The following is a 12,148-nucleotide window of genomic DNA, read 5'->3' on the forward strand; positions in this document are numbered from 1 at the left end:
TTATGGATTGTGTTTTCTTCCAGAATTACTTATATACCTGCAGAGCATTTGGAGGAATTTAGAATAAGCTTGGGACAGCAATCTGGAGGAATAATGGCCCTGGATATTTTTTCTTCATACACTGGAAGGTGAGTGAAACACGTAATCTACAACAAATGAATAGTACAGCAAATACTAAATAAGAATTTTGAGCCCATTTTCAAACAGCATAAAAACAACTACATGTTTGGAATTCCTTTTCTTCTAAGATTTTAAAACATTCTCCCCTTTTTCTTCATTTACTTAAGTAATTATAATATAGTATGGAAAATTTGGGAAATACATGAACGTTGAGGCCAAGAAATTAAAATAATCTCCAATCCTACCATCCAATACAGCACTTCTAACATTCTTTTTTTGGGGGGGGGTGGTTGTGGGGCCTGAACTCTGGGCCTGGGCGATGTCCCTCAGCTCTTCAGCTCAAGGCTAGTGCTCTACCACTTGAGCCACAGTGCCACTTGCAGCTTTTTTCTTTTTGCTTATGTGGTACTGAGGAATCAAACCCAGGGCTTCAGGCATTTAAGGCAAGCGCTGTACCACTGAGCCATCTTCCCAGCCCCAACATTCTTAGCTTTAGTAATTTAATCCAGATATATTATTTCATCAATTCCTTGAAGCTTGTTGTCTCTATGATTTTATACAATTTCTTTTCTTATTTTGTAAGGAATTTATGTATTCTTTAATTGTCACACAAAGTCAGAAACTTTTTTGTGTGTGCTGGTTCTGGGGCTCAAACTCAGGGCTTGGGCTCTGTTCCTGAGTTTCTTTGGATCAAGCCTAGCACTCTACCATGCCTCTTTGTGGTGGTTTATTGGAGATAAGAGTTTCACAGACTTACCTGCCTGGGCTGGCTTCAAATCGTGATTCTCTGTTTTTAGCCTCCTATGTAGCTAGGATTACAAGCATAAGCTATCAGAGACTGGCTGCCCAGAAACATTTTACAGTAAAAATACAGTCTTTTGAGCTGAGCATCTTGGTATAGAAATGTACACAAGCACATTAGGAAATAATGTGTTTACCTTTTTTTTTTTTTTTTTTTTTTTTTTTTTTAGCTAGTACTGGAGCTTGAACTCAGGGACTAGGCTCTCTGAACATATTGGTTCAAGGTTGGCACTCTACCACTTGAGCTACAGCTCCACTTCCTGCTTTTTGGTGATTAATTGGAGATAAGAATCTCAAAGACTTTCCTGCCCAGGCCAGCTTCAAACTATGATCCTCAGATTGTAGCATCCCAAATAGATAGAATTACAGGTATGAGCCACATGGGTGCCCAGCTTACGTTAAGGGTTTTAAAGGCTGTTGATATACAATGTATTAAGAACCTTTAAAGAATAAAGGGAATGTTTCTCCTTTCTTAGGACAGGCAGGACTGGGGATGGAAGCTGCTGCTGACTGAGTACAGACCAAGGAGAGAAATAATTTTTTTTTTGGTCGGTCATAGGGCTTGAACTCTGGGCTTGGGCACTATCCCTCAGCTCTTCAGCTCAAGGCAAGCGCTCTACTGCTTAATCCACAGTGCCACTTCTGGTTTTCTAGTGGTTTATTAGAGATAAAAGAGTCTCATGGACTTTCCTTGCTCGGGCTGGCTTTGAACTGTGATCCTCAGATCTCAGCCTCCTGAGTAGCTAGGATTACAAGCGTGAGCCACCAGCGCCTGGCTCAGAAATAGTATTAAATTGCTTTTCTGTCATGAATTCTGTCATTTTATTCTTTCATTTATGGGCCTGTTTTTTCAGTTGCACCTGGTAACTGAATATTAAATTTCTCTTCAAGTGTACTGTAAGTAATCTGAGTTGTCAGAATAGCTCTATATTTCTAAGAGCATGTCAGAACATCCTAGGACCACATGATGTCCAGTGGCCCTACATGAATCATGAGACTCTATCATGCTTTCCCCTGTACATGACACGGGATCACAGCATATAGGGAAAGGAAAGTCATGCCATGTGTTTAAGAAAGGGAAAGAATGCTATGGTCCTTCAAGCCTCATGAATTTTATGGGAAAATGAGTACCCTGTCCAGAATTAAGTCCCACTGTACTCTAAAATTTCCATCTTAGGCTTAATGACAGGGATTGATTCCCAGGACTTCCTGTCAAAATATCAAAATGGGAGAGTAATCATTCCAACATCCTTCTGAAAGAACCTTTCAAACGACATAATTACGGAATGTACTGTTAATATCTTAATCCTACATTGCAGGGCCTTAACATTCAAGCAATTAGAAAGAAAGCTGTTTTTATCACTGAGCATCCTTCAGCCCAAGAAGGAGAGCAGCCTTGATTGCTATTGATGTCCTGATGCTTAAAACAAAGCAGCCTACCTCTTATACAAGAGTAGTCTGCAGCAGAGGGATTAAATCATTTTCCAAAGTCCGAAAGCTAGTACATGTTAAAGCCAAACTGAGAATGTAAGCAGTCAGACACTTTATTTCTAAATGTTGGATCCAAAGAGTTGCACAAGGCCATAAAACATGTGCACAGAAGAGCTCAGGTTTTGTTGTAGAATAGCCTCAATCCCACCCTCCCTGCTACACTACAATGTGTCTTTGTCCCAGTTACTTTACTTGGAGCTTATATGAAGATTTGGAAAGTCAGTGATTTTACTTAGCAGGAAATTGTTTGTCAACACAGTAACATAGAGAAAAGAAATCTAATTCTTTCTTGGTTGTCGAGTGCAAGAAGAAAAATAGTTTTCTGCTCTTAGGATCACTTGACTTTTGATTCCCTGAAACCACACACTAAGATGGACAAAGAATTCTTCACCCATTTAGAGTAGCATGTCTGGTCATGGCAAAGATTAAAGATTAGAAAATAATTTGAAGAGACTGGTGTTTGTGTATCAGAGGATTTAAATTATTTGTTTTTTCACAGCTAACACTGCAAGAAGACCATGAGCAATGTGGCCGAGTGTTTTTGAATAGCTCCTTGAGTTTAGTCTTTTGATCTCAGTATCTCTTCTAACCATAGTTGTCAGCATATATTTTAGAAAGCCCTCCCTTCCTAATTTCTTTTTTTTGGGGGGGGGGTCCAGTCGTGGGGCCTGAACTCTGGGCCTGGGCACTGTCCCTTAGCTCTTCAGCTCAAAGCTAGCACTCTACCACTTGAGCCACAGCGCCACTTCTGGCTTTTTTTTTTCTGCTTATGTGGTGCTGAGGAATCGAACCCAGGGCCTTGAGCATGCAAGGCAACTGCTCTACCACTGAGCTACCTTCCCAGCCCCCTTCTAATTTCTTATTCCATGTGCCTTTCTAGTCAATTTTTATGTCATTGACTCTCCAGTTGTTTGTTGAGGTTTAGCCTTTACTTTCACCCCTTTGCCCTAGAACCTTCACCTCTTTGTCTTAGAACCTTCACATGAGGGCTTCTCTTGGACTGTTTCTCTTTCATTTCCTTGATGTAAGTTTTAGACTGTCCATTCTTAGAAATGTATCCAACTGTCTTGCCCTACGGTCAGACTTACTTTTGGGAACCCAGCCTCATCTAAAACCAAATTTTTCAGCTTGCATAGAAGGTGAGTTTGACACAAAACCAATGAATGAGTTGGGTCTATAGCACATAGAATTCATTGCTACAGTTTTAAAATATCTGTTGTTGCAAGGTGAATCATCCCAAAAGCCATATTTTGAAATATGAAATACTAGAGACTTTATTTTACAGTTAACAGGCTGCAGGCCGCCTGTCGTTGTTACAAAGGCCTGCAGCCCCCAAATACACGTAACACAGCTAGGAAAAAAATGCTAAACAGGAAAGAAATAACAAAAACAATACCAAAAGCCAATTCAGCTTCAATGGAGAGCTGAACCGGAATGCCATGATGACTGGCGATGAGGCAGGAGACAGGACACAGGACACCATCATGTAGACACACGTGGCATGGTGCAATGCTGCCTGGGCTGGTCCAGGTCTAAAAAGGTCGGTGCAGGGGGCAGATCCACAGGAAATTCCCAGTCCCAGACACTTGGCTGACAGATTCAGTAACCTATCAGCCAAGTGTCTGCCCCTGCCTCCAGGGATCCTGGCACACCCATCACCCAGGAGGCCAGTGATGGGCAGGGGGTTTCTTCCTTCAGCATGACAAGATGACAGACCCTGTAATCTATCATGTGGCCAATATGGTGCCAGCCAGACCTGACTTCTTACTTCACTATCATTAAGGTCAGATGAGGAAAGTTGTTTTTAAGGAGAACCTGGACATTTATTTGCTCACGAGAAATGCTGTGAACCACGTTTAAGTCAGGTGTATTATTGGGATTAGATGACCTCTGACCTACCTCAAAGTAATTTGAGAGAGTGCACTATTCCTGTCAGTGGAGAATGGATATAATTTGAATACATACTTTCTTTAGACTTTATAGTTCCTGTAAGATCAAATATTTATAATTTAATAATCTTCTCTGCTTTAAAAGAACTTGTGGACATGTTGTTTTGACCAATATTATAATGGATTTTCTTTGCCATTTTAACCATTCTCTATTGCTTTCACAGAGTTATTTATTGATGCAAAGTATACCTTTCAAGAAACAAAAATGTTGGGACCCCATCTTAATGTTAGAACCCAGTGAGCCTATGTGACTCCACCCTGGTTAAACAATCATCTTATTATTTACAAGGTTAGGAAAAATGTGGATTGCAAGTCTCTGATAACAGAGTCTAGAGGCCAGGTGGATGCATCCAATCAGTAACAGCACATATGTAACACCAAGGAATGCAACCCTCCCCCTCACCCCACCAAACCCATGTGGTAAGCTGACCAAAGTGGTAGGCTAGTTTAAACAACTGCTTAGGGATAAGTTGAAACCTCATTGGTCACCTGCGTGACCAAGTAGCCGGACAGTGCATGTGCGTGTGTTGCAATGCTATTGGCCATCTGCGTGTGGCCAGCCTAACTGCATGGCCGGTTCCCTATAAAAATTAGCCCTTGCAGCTGAATGGGGTTCGCTCTCTGCTGAGGCGGCCCTGACTGGTCAGTCTGTTTCTAGATGCTTGGCACAAAATATAGCTTTGTCTGACTTTTACTTTGTTTCAGTCTCGTTCCTTTGATCACAGACCCCAATTTGATCACAGACCCCAATATTGGCGGGCCACCCCAATAAAAACTAGTCTTGACAGTTATTATAGTTTAGTTTAAAACCAGTGAACAGACAGGACTTTTCTTTTACATAATTAGTACTTGACAAAAATCTAAGTTTGTATGAAAAGTGATTAATAGATGGGGCACACAATTTATTGTAAACTATTTTCTATAAAGAACATTCTGCACCTGGGCCCTCTGGCCCACAATGAAGCTGGACCCTAAGCATTTTCTTCTAAAATGGAAAGAGCAATGCGGTTCACCCTTAGGAAGTGAAGATGCTAAATTCCTGGCATACTTGATGATAAATTCTTTCAGAGCAGAGAAAAATGTGCATGCTTATAACCAATATAGTCCTGCTAGCTTTTGGTGCATGGTAGGAATTCAGGAAGTATTTGTTGAATCGTTTTCCCTTAAAATTCCAGCTTTTATTAGCTTCTTCACATTCTTTTCTTTCATTTTTTTCCAGGAAATCATTTAGTATCTCTTCTTGCCTTTTTGTCTTGTTGCTCTTCTACGTAATGAAATTTAAGTGCTTGTAAATAGTCTCTCTCTTCCTCTTTTAGTTTCAGGACTGGTTTCTTTCATGGGAAAGGAGTTTTAATTTTGAGAATTTCACATTTAGAATAAACCAAAAGCCTGAGGTTCACATTGTGTTTATAAACCCTGTAACAACTAAGTATAGCATACTGGTCTCTTTTGAAATTCCTTCTGTTTTTCAGCAGAGGAAAATAGGGTGGCATAGCTGTTACATTGGAAGAAAAGTGTGGGAATAACCCCAGAGTTAAGATCTTCATGAAGAAAAACTCTTATACCAAGCTCCTCTTTAGGCCTTGCCAAGTCTGTAATATATATCACTGTGACTACATCCCTTCAAGACCCACTAAACAGAAAAGGGCTTGGATTCAGAAATTCTTCCATTGTGGGGCAGAAGGGAGGGGTAACAGCAGGGCGAGTGGAATGTCAGGGAAGGGGAGAAGAATGGAAACACATTTGGCCTTAAATTAGCATACATTTTCCCAAAAAACCCACAGTGAAATAAAATTACTGGTCATAGTTAGATTTAGTTTATGAAATTGGTTAGTAAAAGATTTCTTTAAGATCCATTTTGCAAAGACCATCACTTAAGGGAATCAAAGAATTCCTGTTTTAATACTCTTGAGTTAACTATGTTGCTGCTTATCCAGTACTTCTTTTTACTAAAATTACTTTCTACTGTAAGCTTGAATAAAAATCTTCGTTGGTGGTGGCTCAGTGGTAGAGCGCTTGCCTTGCATGCCTGAGGCCCTGGGTTCAATTCCTCAGCACCACATAAGAAAAAAGCCGGAAGTGGCGCTGTGGCTCAAGTGGTAGAGTGCTAGCCTTGAGCTGAAGAGCTGAGGGACAGCGCCCAGGCCCAGAGTTCAGGCCCCACGACTGGACCCAAAAAAAAAAAAAATCTTTGTTGGTAACTGTAAAAAAAAATGTTCTACATGTTTAGCCTAACCAATCACATTAAGTACCTATGAAACAGTATTGCATGGGATACTCATTGTTTAACCCTTTAACCAGAGACATTCCAGAATTACCAGAACGGGAAGAAGGAGAAGGAGAAGAAAGTGAACTTCAGAATGCAGCCTATAGCAATTGGAATCAGCCCAGGCGGTAAGAGATATTTCTGTCTTCTACTCACAAAGTGGATAGATATGTTTAAGGCAGAGGTGTCATTTCAAATGCTATAGCTTGCTCCTTGTGACATGACAAGTTGTTTGATATTCCTAACCTTCCACTTCTTCATGTGTACATAGAGAAAATAATGTGTATTTAACAGGGTGAAAACTAACATATATTTAAGAATCTGGAATACAGTAGAGCCAAAGTAGCTAGTAATACTTTGTAAAGGTGTGTATGTGTACACACATGTTCGCATGCCCATCCTAAAGCTTGAATTCAGGGCCTACCCACTGTCCCTGAGCTATTTTGCTGAAGATTGGTGCTCTTATAATTGAGCCACAGCTCCACTTCCAGCTTTTTCGTGGTTAATTAGAAATAAAAGTTTCATGAACTTTTCTGTCTGTGGTGGTTTCTTAGCCTCTTGAGTAGCTAGAATTACAGGTGTGGGCCACCAATGCCTAGAACTCTCTAAAGAGTATTAGTTTTCTCTTGTATTTGTAGAAATCAGATATTGAAAAAGATATTCTAAATGATTATGTAAGCAGTTTTGTTTTCACAGAGTTAAGCTAAAAGCACATTATACTACTATGTTTCACATATAGCGGAAAAGATGACTTTACTTTTCTATTGTCTAATATATAACTGTGCATCACAAAGCATGTGAATATATTTGTGCTGAATAAAATCAACTTGAGTCCCATTTGTTAAGTCCTGATGTAGACTCAGATAGGAATTTGATGATTTTTCTGGATAACAGGGAAGTAATAATGTACTTGGCTATGCAAGATTGAGAGACACATGAAACAAAGAATAATATAAAGCATTTTGAATTAATTAAAAATGTAGTAAGTATTGGACATTCTCTCCAAACAGATCTGAAATTAACTGTTACCACAGTGTCTTGTACTTCATAAGCTTTAATATTTGTTATATAAGAATAAAAAATGCAGGTGGGTGGGGGGAGGATGGGAAGGGATGGGAAGGGGAAACAAAGGAGGAGGCTACAATGCTTGGTAAGAAATGTACTCATTGTCTTGCCCATGTAATTGTAACCCCTCTGTACGGTATTTTCACAATAAAAAAAAAAGAATAAAAAATGCTCCAGGGATGGAATAGGATGTGATGATTTTCTCTATTCACAAGTAAACTTAAATACATCCATCATATTTTCAAAATATGTCAAAGAAACAGCATTTCCACACATTCATGTGTGTGTGTGTGTGTGTGTGTGTGTGTGTGTGTGTGTGCACGCGTGCGTACCCACACACACGCGCTCTCACGTCTATCCTGGGGATCTCAGGGCCTAGGCACTGTCCCTTAACTTTTTTGCTTAAGGCTGATTTACCTCTTGAGGCACAGCTCCACTTTTGGCTTTTTGATAGTTGAAATGATAGAGTCGCACAGACTTTGCACTGTTTGGCTTTGAACCACAATCCTCAGATCTCAGCCTTCTAAGTAGTTAATATTACAGGTGTGAGCCACCAGTGCTTGACCAAAATAGGTTTTTAATTTAAATTTCTTCAATAGACATTTGGCTTGCTTCAAAAACAAATTCAGTGCTGTCTCTCTACAGTACTTCCAACATTGGGCAAAGAATATAGAAGTGCTAGATCTATGGCAAAAAAAATTTATAAGGTGGTGTCTTATTTATTTGTAGATAGAAGTAAAAATAATGTCAATGATATTATTCTGTAGTAGGTTAATATTATAGATAAACTTGAATTTTGCTGGAAAACAATAACACCCTAGGGGGGAGGGAAGATAAGTTGTCCTAATTTTAATAACAATGAAAGGAAAAATACTTTTAAGAAGGCAATATACAAAATGACTAGAGTGAATGAAAATTGTATTTGAAACCCAGTTCTGACTTTGCCTAATTTGCCTAATCTTTTGCTAGGTTTCAGCAACATTTGTAAACTGGTTTAATAACAGACTTCATATTACAGACAGTCTTGACCTAGTCAGTAATGACATAATATTGATGACTAGTTACTAAGTAAGAAGTTGTTGAGCACAGAAACGATAAAAATTTTCTTGCGAGAAAGAACATAATTTAAGGACTAGAAATTTTTTTATATTTTTTTCCTCAGCTTTGATCATCACATTAACTCTGAAAATGAAAACTCCCTTCTGCATAGAAAAGTGTTTGAAGTTTTGGTAAATCCTTTTAGACAAGATAGTCTATGTTTACTGATAGATAGAAGCATTTAGTTACTTTGGGGGGAAAGTATATAGGTTATAAAAAGGAAATTGACCAGAATAATCAGCATTTTTAGCAAACAGGGACATGCTCCATATCCCTGGAGTTATGATGGGATGGGACATCCGGTCATGACACTATTTACTGTGTTGTAGGAAAAGGAATACTTTTTAACAAATCATTAGTTTTACAATTGTAAAATAAGCTAGGCACCTGTGGCTTATGCTTATAATTCTAGCTCTTCAGGAAGCTGAGATCGGGAGGATCACAATCCAAAGCCTGCCAAGGCAGAAAATCCCCTAGGCCTTATCTCTACAGTCAGCAAGAAAAACCCGACTGGAGATAGATCACAGCCCAGTAACAAGTGTGAGGCTAAATTCAAGCCCCATATAAATGGATTGTCTATTTTGAATGTGATGTGATGTTCTTTTGTAGATTTGGTATCATACATACATATCATTTCCTAGCTTTTTCTTTTTGTTTTTGCCAGTTGTGACACTTAAATTCAGGGCCTGGTCACTGTCCCTGAGCTTCTTTTGCTCAAGGCTAGCACTCTATCATTTGAGCCACAGAACCATTTTGGCTTTTTTCTGAGTAGTTTATTGGGGACAAGAGTCTCACAGACTTTTCTGTCTGGGCTGGATTGGAACTGCCATCCTCATTTCTTAGCCTTCTGAAGTAGCTAGAATAATGGTTTTTATTGCTATTAGAATTCTGAGTAGTGATAATGTCTATTACTTTATTCTTATGTATGTAAATTTATCTTAATTCTATATCCAGAAGTGAAATTGCCAACCCAAATATATATATATATATATATTCTTTTTTTTCCCATTAGAACTTAGCCAGACCCTGGTGGCTCATGCCTGTAATACTAGATGAGGGTCTCAGGAAGCTGAGACCTGAGAATTTTGGTTTGAAGGCAACCTGGGAAAGAAAGTCTATTAGACTCTTATCTCCAGTTAGTTACCCGAAAAGCTGGAAGAGGAGCTGTAGCTCAAGTAGTGGAGCACTAACCTTGAATACAAAAGCTCAGGGACAGAGCCCAGACTCTGAGTTCAATCCCTTGTTTTGGTACAAAAAATAAGTTGTCAAAATTCTCTTGAAGATGGCTATACTAATTCAAATTTCTATTTCCAGTATATGAGTTCCTTTTCCCTTGCACCCTAACAAGTCACATAATTGTTTTTTTTTAAAAGAGTATTTTGTCAATGGTTGGAAAATGACACCTTGTCTTAGTAATTATGAAAAGATTGATGGGTTGGTGGGATACATACTTGCTCATTGGTCATGTGAATTAACTTGGTATTTTCTCCTATTACTGCAGAAATCGCTATCACCATCACTGTCATCATCAGAGAATTATTGATTACTTGTTATATGTCAAAACTTTTAACATTTAATATGTTTTAGCTAATGTAATACACAATGGCTCAACAATGTAGAGCCTTCATTTCACAACTGAGAAAAGTAAGACAGAGAGATTTAGTAAGTTGCTTGATGTTACCTGCTTAAGTAGCAGAAGAACAGAGTTTGAATTGAAAACTCAGCTAACTTGACAGGCAGAACAAACTGACCTGAGCATGTTCTATAACATGTTTCATTCCCAGGGATATTTACCATGCTGTGTCTGCTGAAAAATGAACCAGGCTTATGAACACTGTGCATTTTGGCAGTTCTGTCTTTGTCTTCTCTATGTGTTAAAGGTCAAAAGTTTTGATGCAGTATATTTAACTTTTGCCAAGCACACAAGATTATATAGTTGTATCTATTATCCCCATATTACTTAACCTGCGATTCTTGCATTCCTTTTTAAATGGAATTAGTAAGCCAGGCACTGGTGGCTCATTACTATAATCTTAGTTATTCAGGAGACCAAAATCTGAGTATCATGGTTCAAAGCCAACCCAGACAGGAAGGTTTGTGAGACTCTTCTCTTCAACAAAATACTGAGAAAAGGACAGAAGTGGCTTGTGGCTTAACTGTTACAGTGCTAGCCTTGAGCACAAAGAGGCTCAGGGACTGTGCCCTGGTCCTGACTTCAAGTCCCATGACTGGCAATAAATAAATATATAACATGAAATGGAATTAGTAAACAGTATCTGCTATGTAGGGTAGTGGTGAGAAAGAAATGCACACATATGTAACTTGAAGAATAAGAATGAACTATGAAAACCCCTTTGTAAATTTTTGCTGCTATTTGTTATTTTTGCATTATTTCAGAAGCCATATGATCTATTTCTAATTTAAACTAACCACAAGTTGCCCCAGAAACATTTTCTTTTATTTTTTCTCGTTTTTTTTTCTTCTTCAGAGAGATGACTTAGAGTCCTGCCTATGCATTTAAATTTTAAAATATGTACATACAATGCTAAAATGTCTTCTGTACTTTATCAGTTTACTTTAGGAACTGCTTTAAGAAACAGAAATTCTTTCACAGAGTTCCTAGAGTGAGAGATCTGGTAAATAGAATTGTAACTACTTCATTCACAAAGATTTGTAAGATCAAGGACCATTGTAAGGGTCTTTCAAATTACATAGGTAAGATTTCTAGGATTATAGATTTTCAGTTCAGAAAAAAAAAAGTGGTAACCAAAGGATAAGTGTATAATTCAAATAGTTCCCTATCGTCCTTCTTGTTTATGAAAACCTTTAATCCCAGCCTTCCTTTCTGGAACTTATGCTGCAGGAATCCTTGCTTTAGCCTTTTCTATTCTCTGGGAGCACCACAATATCTTCTGCCACAAAACAGAGCTTTGCTCTGTTTGCTTGATTTCCACCCTAGCCCCGCCCCCCCCTTCTAAGCTACTTCTTCATCTTGGCCAAATACCTCACTGCAAATCATATTACAAGATATGTGCTTTAAATCCATCCTTAACTCTTAGCTTTTGTATGTCACCTCATCTGTTTATTTTGTGGGTAGAAGGAGTGCATTCAAGGCAAGGAAGCAGATAGGAATTGGCGAACTCTCTAATGTGGAGTGTATGAGATTGATAAGGAGCTGTAAGAAGATGATGTGGTACCTAGAGTGGACAAAGCACAGCTTAGGATGTTGAAGGAGGTTTTGGAAGAATCAGATTGTGTAGGATTTTGTCAGCCACTATCTTCATGCCCTGACTGTTAATGACCAGGTCTGCTTTGGCAAGAAAGACTCCTCCAGAGACAAGCTCTGACACAGTGTGTG

At 38.7% G+C, this 12,148-nt stretch overlaps 1 protein-coding gene across 12 annotated transcripts in view; it reads left to right on the plus strand.

Moving 5' to 3' along the window:
* Mpdz (multiple PDZ domain crumbs cell polarity complex component) overlaps positions 1–12,148 on the plus strand; it is a 164,170-nt gene that overhangs the window by 101,804 nt on the left and 50,218 nt on the right. For all 12 annotated transcript variants that reach the window (XM_070033169.1, XM_070033165.1, XM_070033173.1 and 9 more), the window contains 2 exons: positions 24–128; positions 6,663–6,755. In XM_070033169.1, coding sequence (XP_069889270.1) covers positions 24–128; positions 6,663–6,755 — 198 coding nt within the window. The remainder of the gene's footprint in view (positions 1–23; positions 129–6,662; positions 6,756–12,148) is intronic.

The sequence above is a fragment of the Dipodomys merriami genome, unplaced genomic scaffold (assembly GCF_024711535.1).
Source record: "Dipodomys merriami isolate MVZ:Mamm:240054 unplaced genomic scaffold, mDipMer1.0.p SCAF_22, whole genome shotgun sequence".
NCBI lineage: Eukaryota > Metazoa > Chordata > Mammalia > Rodentia > Heteromyidae > Dipodomys > Dipodomys merriami.